General features: G+C 24.8%; 1 protein-coding gene across 1 annotated transcript; it reads left to right on the forward strand.

Moving 5' to 3' along the window:
* The first annotated feature begins 6,478 nt into the window (after positions 1-6,478).
* Positions 6,479-12,339, forward strand: LOC119666833 (protein alan shepard-like). The gene is made up of 5 exons (XM_038076112.1): positions 6,479-6,628; positions 6,696-7,057; positions 8,363-8,527; positions 8,758-8,930; positions 12,063-12,339. The coding sequence occupies exons 1-4, from the start codon at positions 6,562-6,564 to the stop codon at positions 8,917-8,919; spliced, it is 756 nt and encodes a 251-aa protein (XP_037932040.1). The 5' UTR covers positions 6,479-6,561; the 3' UTR covers positions 8,920-8,930; positions 12,063-12,339.
* Positions 12,340-12,914: the final 575 nt, after the last annotated feature.

The following is a 12,914-nucleotide window of genomic DNA, read 5'->3' on the forward strand; positions in this document are numbered from 1 at the left end:
ATTTATTGAGTAGTATATCAGTATAATATGTACAAGTACTATAGTTAATTCATTAATACATTAGCAATTAATTTTCATAGACAATGAAATTTTTATTAAATTCAATTACACTTTTTTAATTTTATCTATTTTATATAACATTATTTATTAGTAAGTATTGTAGCAAAAAAAAATATTTAAAAACTTTACCAAATGTCATTAAATTTGTTTAAACTATAAACGTATTAAGATAACAGTTCCTATAGTTTAATAGATTATTTATTACTAGTATTCTTAATTATTATATATTAAATAAAATAAATTGTTCCCCATAAAATTAATAGCAGCAATTTTGTATGAATTAGGATTTGTGATTTTTTATAGATAATTTGAATTAAAAATGTTATTTAGTAATCTATATTATATTATAGCTTTAATACTATATAGTATACAAACCTTTAGTAAGAAGAAGTCATAAATAATAATAATTTTATAAAAAAAAGATATTTGTGCAAAACAGATTAATTTTACTTTTTATTTTATCCCAATTAAATTTAATATCGTAGATAAAATATCTTTTTATATTTTCATATAATATTTCATATTGCTAGTTTCAAATTTTTTTTTTGTTAACATGAAACACGATTAAACAAATACAATCCAACATATTCAAAAGAAACTTAACGATAAAATAGAATATTGGTAAAAAATCAAATCCAGAAATATCGGTTTTAAAGTTTTTTATCGGATTTGCAGAAGATTTTTCAATATTACAAAATGAAGGTTTTATAGTATTTTTTTTAAATCAATTAATATGCTTTTTTTTATTTACGGGATTGATTACTTTTAAATTAATTCTTTTCAATTAGCTTCAAATACAATGGGTTGATTTTTAATGGGTTAGCTTGACGCATATTATTAAAACGAATTAATAATAAAAATTTTTTGAAAATTTTTAAAAAAAATATAATAATATAATACTGGACTCATTTAAGTAAAAAGACTTCTTAGGTTTTAAATTAAACCATGTTTAACGGAATAAAATGGTAAAAGATTAGAGTATTTCAATGAACTATTTTTGAGATATTAAAGGTTTTTGGTGTTTTCTTAGACACCACGTATCTAGCTCAATAGTGAAAGTATAACCTGTCCCTGCTTGTTTTATTTTTAAGATCCTTTAAAGTCTAAGTAAATTAAACAACTAGATTGACTGCTACAATTACCTCATGATGAATAAATCAAAAACGCCCTGTATATGTATATTATATTGTTATAGTCTAGAAATAACAAATTGTATCTACAAAATTTTACTTAATTTTTCAAAATATAGCAAACAGATGGTAAAAACCACAATAATTAATAGACAATTTTTTTTTATCGCTTTTCTAACATTCTGAGAAAAATCGCTACGTGTTTAATATACCATTTTATATGGTTTTAATTGAAATCAACAACTCAACTTAACTAATTATTTTATAAAATTTCCATAACTATTATTAGTAAAGTTTTTTTTTTATTTATTTTTAGTTTTAATTAAAAACTTTTGAGAAAAAAAATTACTATTGGGACAAAATACGGGTAGTATCGTAACTCCACATATAACATCGTATATGAATAGTTGTCAAGCATTTTCTCTATTTAAGGCATCATTTTTTACTAAGTTTTTATCAAGATTGAATTGATATAAATTAGTACTACCGCATTTATAAATAGATATGCATATCTAAATATATATTACTAAATACAATAAAAATAATTATAAATAATAATGAGATAAATAAATAAATATATAAATACATATAATATATAGATATATATAATATTTAAATATATAAATAAATCGATAAATACGTAGTCCTTATAAAAGAACTATAATATAATATTCTATAATTATATATAGAGTATTTTGAAATTTTTAAAACTGATGAAAGATTAACCAACTTTATATTATAAATAATTTTCAAAGTTATAAAACAGCTCTTCATATTCTAGTACTCTTTATTTTCTTCTCATAGTAAACCATAGGGTTTCCACAATTACTTAAAATCGTATACTTTTCATGTATATAGGTTTTATTAGATCACTTTGTAGATACGTACCTTCTAGATTCCAATTAATATACATGCATTCGATTTTTACAGGTTATGAGAGATCCGCAGTGGTACACTGTATCTTCCAATACTGGGCCAGAATAAGTCTGACTGGATATAATTTAGTTAACCGAAATTGGTTTCTGTTTTTATACATATGTGGGTCCATTGTACTCAAAAATTTGTGCAATGGTTTTATATTATTTTTCGATCTTTCATTGAAAGATTCATTGTGTCGAATTAGCAAAGTATATGTACTTGTAGGTTGTACCATATAGGTTACGTGCTCAATATACATATAGTTAGTTAATTAAGTTTTCTCTTTATTAATTGAATTTCAAACCTACAAATGATGGGTCTTAAAATTTTTATGTTTACGCTTATAGTAAATTAAAAATAGGATTATATTATATCCTATATAAATATAAGATTATATAGAAAAGTACAACATGGCTTTAGGCCGTCTGCTGAATATACATATAGCCGACCGACGGCTAAAATGCCATAGCTGTAAACTTTCTATATATAATATAATTGTTATAAATTTTTAGGTAATACAACAAATTTAAAATGAAGTAAAATAAAGCTAAAATACTACTACTACTACTATATATATAATCAAAAAATAATGAATTGTAGTTTATAAAATTTTATTTAAAATTATTTGTACTATTATTTATAATTAATATTATTAATTAAACCCATCTTATCCCGTTTAAAATTAGTTAATAATATTAAATAAAAATTCGCTAATTATTATTAATAAAGATAAAAAAATGTATAAGTAATAAAAAAAAATTATAAAGATTATTGTTGTTTTTGTTTCATAAAAAAATGTAATTATTTTGTCCTTTTTTATACATAAATTACTCGTTGTAAAAATAATTCATTGTAAAATAAAGCTACAAACTTTATTGTTGATATTAAAAATTATTGAATTAGAGTAGGGACCACATATAACACAACACTCATATTAACAACATTTAACAATTTTTTCATAATAAATTGTAGTTAAAAATTTCTTATAAATTTTATTAGCTTTTTTATTAGAATTTAAAATTTCGTATAATTGCAGTACAAATCTAGATAAAATGTTGAATTAAGTAAAAACAAAAAACATGAATATTATTGTAAATTTAAAATTTCTGTAGAGAATCTTAGGACATACAAAAAGTAAATCCATTTGAAAAACTTCTATATTCATATATTTAATAGGTAAAAATGTAAATTAGTAATTTTTGAGTAGAATCAAAAAGTTGATGATTTTAAAATATCTTTTGAAAATCATGTACTTAAAATAGTTAACATTCCTTGGGTAAAATTAGTACAGAAACTTACTGCTGCGCCGGCCTAAATTAATGCATATCAAAGTAACTATAAATAATTTATTTGTTATTAAATAAGTAATTAACATTTTTGACAATCTAATCGTTATATATATTTAATCATAAAAATTATGAATTATATATTAAAGATATTGTATTTTCAAAAAAAAATATAATAACCTATTTGGTATTAATTATGTATCTACTATATTTCAAAAATATATTTTACACTTTTTATTTTGAGTGCATAAAAATAAATTTACTCTACTATATACTACAATATATGAAAATATAAATAGTATATGTAAAAAATTTCATTTCAAAATTCAAAAGAAAAGCTATTATCAGTAATAATTTGTTTTGTTATAAATTTCTAATCTGTGTTTCTGAGACTTTATTTTAAATATTTATTTGACAAATTAATATTAATTAATTATTATTAATAGTACAACCTCCATACAATATGATATTTCTCATTATTTTTGGTTATTATTCCTATTGTGCAGATTATTCACGGTTAACAAATTGTGAGGCTCCACTAAATCTTGGGGCATCAAAAACTAGAAAATACATACGATAGCAAAAATAAATTATCTCAATTGTTGCTAAGTAATAAAGATATATAGTTATATATATACTTCATAATTTTTCAAATGCAGGACCTCTTGGTATACAGTAACAATTCAGAAGTATTTAGGTTAATATCTATTTTAACAGGGCACTGGTCAATAGGACAACATGGGGCTAAGCTCGATCTACACTATAGTATATCCTAAAATACATATCTACCGGTGCTCGAGGAAAAGAGGCACCCAAACACCAGTTGTATGTATGTTTCCAGACTTTCACAGTACCAGGTTTAAACTTGTGTTGTCCCCTTTCTTTACATATCGACACTATTTCCAGCATTAGCATTGGCCAGACACTCGCATTTATCAATGTTTCCGGTTGGCTCTAACATAACCATTCTTCTACCCATTATTACGAGAGATTTTTGAAATTAAAACGACTTTCGTAGCTAATTGAGGAGGACTCCTCCACTTCAGCTAAGCTAACCTTAATATATATGGAGTAAAGTGTTATCACAGTCACATTCTTTTCATTTTTTGAATTTCGTTATTGCTTTTGTTTTAATTTATTTTTAAAACCAAGCAGTAGAGATTTGAATCAATTGTTTTATGAATAATACCTAATAATGGTGGAAATTCACAAGTAATCTATAAAAATAATACGATAATAAATTTTATTTAAATATCGATTCACTTTTGCAAATTTGTTTGATTCAATTTCTTTCACTTAGTTTATGAGTGGTCCAAACTTCTATATTCCTTTTCTAACCAATTTTAGGGCATTGCCTTTAAATGATGTTGTTATTTATTAGTGAGTTTCTGAGTGATGTAGCCAGTTTTTGTGTATCTTACCGAGAATTTTATTGAGCTTTAAAATAACTAATAAAAATTAGTTGATTACGGTAAAGTAACTTCATCATACACTGAATATAGAATATGCCACATTTTATATCACTCATCTTTGCATTACAATAATGTTTAACGAGAAGCACCATTTGTAAGAAAGTAATATAATAAATCAATAGGTTTAAATGTATGCCTGATGTCTTTATAATATAATATCTTCTTTTGTTCGAAATGGTTAGTTTCCAAATGTACTTCAATGAAAAAAGACAGAAAATCGCTTAATACTTTCCTTCAACCCAATATTATTTTGACTGAATTTTTATTAAATTATTAGTAAAAATGTATAATTAATTAATTTTAATTAATTAAATTTACATTGAACTAATAAATTAACTATATTATTCTAGTTTAAAACGAATATAATTTGTCTTAAGCTGCTATATCAATTTTCAGTTATCAACCTATCTTCACCTTTATTTTCGCAGAGACTTCTATTGAAAAATCTGCAAATAAAAAAATAGATAATTTTAGTACCTGTATCATAAACCATTCTTATCTGATTCGTTTAAATACAACTCATAATAAAACCCAAAAATTTATTTTAAAAACCTGTTATGTTAGAGATGAGGAACTTTGGAAATAGTTAAAATTTGTAAGTTTCATGTATTTTTCAGGAAATTTATTTAGAGATATAGATATATTTATATTACTTACTTAGTTGGCCATTACAGACGTGTGTCGTCCTTGTCCGCGTCGAGTAGCCTCCGCCAGTCAGCCCGATTAATTGCTTTCTGACGCCAGTTGGTAGTACCGAGCGCCCCCAAATCGTTGGTCACCTGGTCCTTCCACCGAAGATGCGGACGTCCTCTACCGCGGTTTCCACCTGCGGGTACCGAGTCAAATACCTGTCTAGCCGGAGCACTTTCTTCCATTCGCACGACATGCCCAAGCCAGCGTAGCCGCTGAATTTTTATGCGCTTAACTATGTCAATGTCGCGATTTAGCTCATACAGCTCATCGTTCGATATATTTATATAGTTATTATATAATACTGATTTTGGCTAAACATTTTCTTTTCAAATTTACATTTATGCACTCAAGTTTCAGAGTAGTATTTTTTGAGGTGTCTTAATCTATATAAAAACGCTAGGTATATACACGTACAGATAAGAAAAAAAATCAAATTACTACTTGTACTAATATATACATTTTCACAACACGTTAAGCAAAAACTAAACAATCAGCATAAACCCGTATTTAAAAGCAGGCTATTAAAAATAATACTTACTAATATAATTTAAAATATTGAAATTTAACTAACCAAACATTTTTTTTCTTTTCTTAAAATCAAAAATTTCTTCATCTTACTATGTCTCTGTGTCAACATTGAAAATGCAAAAACTCATAAACACGCATTTACCATATAAACACTTAACACCATATAACATATGCCAAATGCTTTGGGACTTTGCTTATTTGTGTACGTTTGAATATGTGTGAACTAAACGGACAAATAATTTTGTTTACTTATAATTTAAACACAAAAAAAAACAAAAAAATACTAAACAAATTTGATATTTCCAAACTACAAATGAACTTCAAAAATACCAACATTATATCCACACAACATTTCAACCATACCACAAACCAAATCAACCAACACATTATGGCATACAGCAACAGGAGCAGGACCCAACAAATTTGTATATAGCAAATTTGCCTACACATTTCAAGGAGACCGACTTAGAGAATATGTTATCCAAATATGGGCAGGTTGTGTCTACCCGAATTTTACGTGATCAGCAATTGAATTCTAAAGGTGAGTAGCAATTCTAAAGTAAGATAATTCCTTGCCTATAATTTTAATCCTTATATATCACTTTTAGGCGTTGGTTTTGCACGCATGGAAAGTCGTGAGAAATGTGAACAGATTATACAAATTTTCAATGGGAACACAATACAGGGTGCCAAAGATCCACTACTAGTTAAATTTGCTGATGGTGGTCCCAAAAAAAAGAATCTCTTTAAAACTCCCGATCCCAATGCTAGAGCGTGGCGTGATGGTTCTGAAGGTATACCAGTTACCTATGATCCGGCAATGCAACAAAATGGTGTTAGTGTTAATGTTGGCACTCCAATTAGTGTGCCATATTCGCGTTTCCCACCACCAGTTGGTGGTTATCCAATGGCTGGTTCTCAATGGATACAAGGTTATATGATGCCACAACCTATTGCTCAGGAAGATCATGTAAGAAAATGTTGAAAAAGATATTGATTAACAGGAGTAGCATTGTTTTTATAACATAGGCAGTTAACCTAATGGAAATTATTCGCGATTGGTCCCAAAATGTAGATACAGCTACTATTGAATCACTAGTGTTTCCTAATAATGGAGGCAAAATTTGTCTGGGAAAAATACCGACTAAATAAGAAAATGAAGTTAAAATATTATATCCATATTCGTTTTACAAAAATCTGTTTAATAAATTTTTTATTAAAAGGCGAATATAGAATTTTCGGGAACAAATAAATATATAATAACATCTACTATATTGATTAATTATACGATTACTTGCTGTTGTTTGTTATAAATTTTTTATTCAATATATTCCTGCAATGAATTGAAGGAATAAGTCGCGTAATTCTTAACATAAGATTTTGGGTCAGTTGGTTAATGAACACTAATTCCGAGCTTCAAATGTGGCAGAGTACGAGTTCAACACTTGGCATTTGCAGTATCAAAAAATTATTTTCTAATAATTTAATTGAATTAAATTTTTTATTTAATATCCTCCTGCAAGGAAGGAATGGAAGTAAAAAGTCATAGAGTTTTTAACATAAAAATTTGGATTAATTGGTTAATGAATACTGACTCTGAGCTTCAAATTTGGCAGGGTATGAGTTCAACTTTTGCTATTTGCAGTCTCAAAAAATTATTTACGAATAACTAAATATAAGAAATGAACGATAATTGGCAACACACGAAACCAAGTAGTAAATAGCCAAATATTCAATTAATTAAAAATAATTAAAAATTTTTGTTGTTGCAATTCACTACTCTTCAATAAAACTTTTTTACTGAAAACAATAGTTTATATTAAGAATTTATTTCTTTCGTCAAAACGGACGTTTAACATAAATTTAGTAAGAATTTAGAACAATCATGGCTACAGATTTTGATTACTACTGTACAGCGAAAAGATTAGGCAAGAAATTGCTCTTGCATGAATTGTTTCTAAGGCCATGGAATTTGCAGCACAATAGTGTAAATAATTATCTTATAATGTGTCCATCAATAAGTATATTATTATCTTGCGATAATCAAGCACCATTTGCCTGACAGGCAGATTTTAAAATCAGAATAGTCCAATGATATTTCCAGTCCAAATTCTGAATATAATTTTTCCCATCTCATTTATTATTCTTTTAAATATTCATTTTTAATGATATATACCATCATTCAGGTTGAGACAGTTATAAGAACAAAAACCTTCATTTATTTAATAAAAAAAATAAATTTTATTAAATATATTAATTTTAATTTTCATTTTAGTACATGCAAATGGCTGCTGCACCACAACTTGGCGTTGCTTCCTATAAACCTGATGCTGTGAATCAGGTACAACCTCGTGGTATATCAATGATGGTTAGTGGAGAAACAGCTGTACCATATGGAGCAATGGTGCCACAATTGGCCACATTACAAATTGGCAGCTCGGTTAGTACGATAAAATTATAATACAAAAGATAAGAATAAATCCTGTTATTGTATATGTGTTAATACATTTTAAATATTAATATGTAAGAATTATATTTTATATTTCTATATCCTCTTTCATTGATTTAAATAATAATTTGTCATTTTAATTCGGTACAATATTTAAATACTATGTTAATTTGTGTTAATATATTTTCTTTTAATTTTTTTCTTTTTTTTTGTTTTTATAGAACTTTTCTCCATCATTACAGTATATTAGTCCAACTTATCCATACTATGCACCTCCAACAATTTTTCCAACAATGCCAATGACAGATTCTGAACAAGCTAGCACAGCTGCATCACCCGATGAGGCATATACACAGTATCCGCATCCAGCTGCCCCTAAATAGGTTTTCGCGAGGTGAGTGCGTGTATTTTGAAGAGTTTTTCTGCTTTAAGTAAAATGAGAGCCAAATCTTTAAATCACTATCCGTTACTTTAACCCATTAACTTACGGGGGTGAGATCTATATTCTTTAAGTATATTGCATGCAATCTTTAATCACAATACTGATTGATATTAATAAGCTATTCCACAATAGAACTAATTGCTCCAAAAGCGGCATTAAGTCTAAACTCTAATTGCTTTAATCTTTATTTTGCATTCGCTTCTAAATTTTGTATAAATATATCCTATCCATTGATAATCTTTGGTGCATATACTTACTATATTTATTTTATATATCATGTAAAAGATTACAAATCCATATAAAACAAAACGGTATATTTTAAAAAAGAATTATTTATTTGCTAAGAAAAAATTTAAGACACTTAAATTTAACTTAATTTAATTAAAAAAAAAATTCTTTAGGATTTGATTTGCTTGTCCTGCTTGCCTGTTTGCTTTATATATTATAAATCTTAGAAATTTGAAATAATCTTACAAACATGAAACTTCACACAAAAAACTGCTGGCAACCCTAAATGCACTTGCAATAATTTTTTAAATGCTTGGTTTTTTTTTAATTTATTTTTTATTTATTATAGTCTTGAATTTTATTTTTTTTTTATTATAAATTACAAATCTTAAATAAAGTCAATAGAATAATAAGAAACCAATAGAATGAACTATCGCATTATGCTCTAAAAGTCATCTAGATCAGAGTTTCTTAATCAATGGTCTGTAGCATTCTCACCACTAGTCCAAAATATAAATTTTTTTATTATAGACCTTTTAAATAGTTTAAAATAAATATTAAAAATATACTGCTTTTAAAATTAATTGTTATATATTATAGTTTTTATATAATATTGGTACTGGTCTTCGAAAATGCATTGAATATTTTTCTGGTTTATAGTATTTTTAGAATTAAGAAAACTGATACCAATATATTTTAGTCAATATATTTCTAACAATTTTATCTAAATATTACATAAAATTAAAAATTAATTTTAAAAAACATATATAAAAAAATTTAATTAAAATTAATAATTTAAAATTATTAAACCAGTTAGCAGATAACTGCAGATTTGGACACAAAAATAGACAAATTCAGAATAGACAAATTCAGATTATTATTTTTCAAAGATATTTTTCTTTAACAGTTTTTTGATAAAAATATTTTATTATATTATTATTTAATATATTATTATATATATATTATTATATTATCAATATTTTGTAACCAAGAGTTACAATATATTAAAATTTCCAGAACGAAATCGAATAAACCAATCCATAGTACGACATTTAGAGTATGGCGTAACGCCATATAATGCTTTTGCGATTGTTTCGCTTTCTTTGTAGCGTTCAAGCAACACGTACCGTATTTCTTCTTTTTCTATGATATATTATTCATTTTTAGATCAATATAACTTTTCACTCAAACGAGGAATTACACAACTGATTTATATATATGTATTTATATATATTATTTATATACAATTGGGTTATAAATGTATTGTAGGTATCATAATTAATGGTAGTAGTTTCTCATGAATTTTAGGTAGTTGAGTCGAAATACTTATAGGTCTATATAATGACGGCAAAGATAGGTCATTTCCTAGGTTAAAAATTTTTTTTATTTAAGAAAATTTGCATTGCTTTTTTTTTAACTAACTAATTGGTCGAGTTAACTATAAGATATAGTCAAAATGTTGTAGGTAAATACTAAATTCTTTTTAGTACTGGGGTGGGAATATTTTTAACAATTAATTTAGATTTTCTTTTCTTACTAATGTATGTTCTTTTACAGAAGCTGCATGTTAAATTATTTTAAAAATGTTTCTAATAATATCATTTTTTAATTTTTTACAAAAGATTTAATGATAAATCCAGATCATAAATAAAAAGTTAATATTTTGGAATAGTACTTAGTTCACTTTTTGAATTCTTTGCAATTGATATTTAATTTAAAAAATTATTTAATTTTAAATTTACTTCAGTCTCCTTATTAGTTAAAATATTCAGTTAATATATTTGTAGCATATATATTGAAATTTCATTTAACTAAAATTTGGTACGAATATATAAAATTGTAGGTAAACAAATGTCATAAATAAATTTTTTTTTTAAAAAAAATAATGCCATCGGGAAAATTTCAGTTTTTTTAATAAAATTGCATCTAATTGCAAAATTGAAATAAAAATAAGGAATCTAAATTTTCGGTTTATATTTTGAAAAAATATATATATAATATATTTTTTCTCGCCGACGCGTCTTATGACGAAAAGAAAGTATTTAAAAGGTAATCGGGTTTGAATAGAAATGAAACGACAACAATGAAAATTTCAACGAATTGAAATCCTGACACTTGTTGTCCAAACTTATTATATACGGACTATAAACTAATTTTAAAAATTCGAATATTTCCTAAAACCACTTATGCTGAGTACTTGGCAATACTCGAAACAGCGTTGTTTTTGAAGAGCATCGAAAGCACAGTGAGACCTGAACAACCCACTAAAGCCAAAATTTAAAGACAGCCAAATTTCAATAGATTAACTAAAACTTTTCTTTGTTGTTTTTTCATTTCTATTCGAACCCTTATAAAATTCTTTTAAATTTAAAAAAATTAAATTGTTTAAACTTTTTTTAAATTAATCGAATATTTTATATTTATATATAATAATATATATAATTATATATATTAAATTTAATATAATATATAATTATATTTACAACATTAAAAATTTTATCTCTATCATTTACATTGTCTGAGATATGGCTATTTAAAAATTAGTCTAAAATACAAATTCTTAAACACTATAAGGTCTGTATTTCCTTGAAAAAAAAATTTTACAACTGTTTTCCAAGTTTTTTTTAATATACCTTACATTTTATTTGAAAAAAGGAACTTATAAAATAAACTTCCTCCAAATCGGAGCCGATGAAGTCAATTTTATATATATTTATATTAAAAAATTATAAATTTATAATTTTTTTATTTATTTCAATTTTTTTTAGTTAAGCTTTACTTATAATATAAAACCCACAAAAATTGAAAAATTTTCTATTAACAAATTTTAATTAAATTTTTTTTTTTATTTTACAGATGTAATTTCATATTACCACACTTAACATTGTAACGCGATAATATCTGAACTGGATTCGGATTATAAACATTAATTTTCTTTAAAATTAAACAAGCAAGGAAACAAGAAAAAACCATCAAAGATGAAAAAGCAAATTTACAACTACAAAACTGTAGTTAAAAATATTTTTAATAACACAATTTTTTTTTAATGATTATCTGTTTAAGTGACGAAGATGAAAATAAGACTAAAATTTAAATAAAAATAATATTTAACAAAAAGTAATTTACAAACAATTAAAGAGAAGCAAAAATATATAAAAACATATTTTGTAAAAAAAAGTTAAACAGAAGTAAAGATATAAAATTAAGGAAATATGAACAAAAAGCGCAAATTAGAATTGCAAAATAAAGTTGAAGATGCTAAAAACTAAATTAATTTCTAATGCAAAGCCACATTGGAACTCAATCTCATTCTAAGTCAGTCAATAGAAGAGCAAAAATAGACGTAAACGACAAAAAAATAAGTTTGGTGCTTAAAGTATAAAAATATAACGCTTTTTTTTATACTTACTGAATTGTTTATAAAATAACTTAAAAACAGGCGAATGTTTTTAACTTCCAATACATTTGCAAGAATTTATTATTATTACATGAAAATTTTGGGTAAAATACCTATTTGTAATTCTCAGAAAAAATAAAATAAAGATCACTGATCGATCATTAAAATCAACCCATTTTTAAAAATATTTTTTTTATTATATTTTTTAATTATTTTTTTATTTTATTATCTTTTTTATTTTATTATTTTTTCATATTTTAAAAATATGAATGTAATTTTTTTTAATAATTTTTTTTTATATATTTTTTAAT

The sequence above is a fragment of the Teleopsis dalmanni genome, chromosome 1 (genome assembly GCF_002237135.1).
Source record: "Teleopsis dalmanni isolate 2A chromosome 1, ASM223713v2, whole genome shotgun sequence".
Taxonomy (NCBI): Eukaryota; Metazoa; Arthropoda; class Insecta; order Diptera; family Diopsidae; genus Teleopsis; species Teleopsis dalmanni.

What these genes read in the sequence shown, in the direction of transcription:
- LOC119666833 (XM_038076112.1), top strand. Translation starts at nt 6,562, where the DNA reads ATGTTATCCAAATATGGGCAGGTTGTGTCTACCCGAATTTTACGTGAT. An exon ending in CTATTGCTCAGGAAGATCAT is followed by an intron (nt 7,058 to 8,362) that starts GTAAGAAAATGT and finishes TTTTCATTTTAG; the next exon opens with TACATGCAAATGGCTGCTGC. An exon ending in CATTACAAATTGGCAGCTCG is followed by an intron (nt 8,528 to 8,757) that starts GTTAGTACGATA and finishes TTGTTTTTATAG; the next exon opens with AACTTTTCTCCATCATTACA.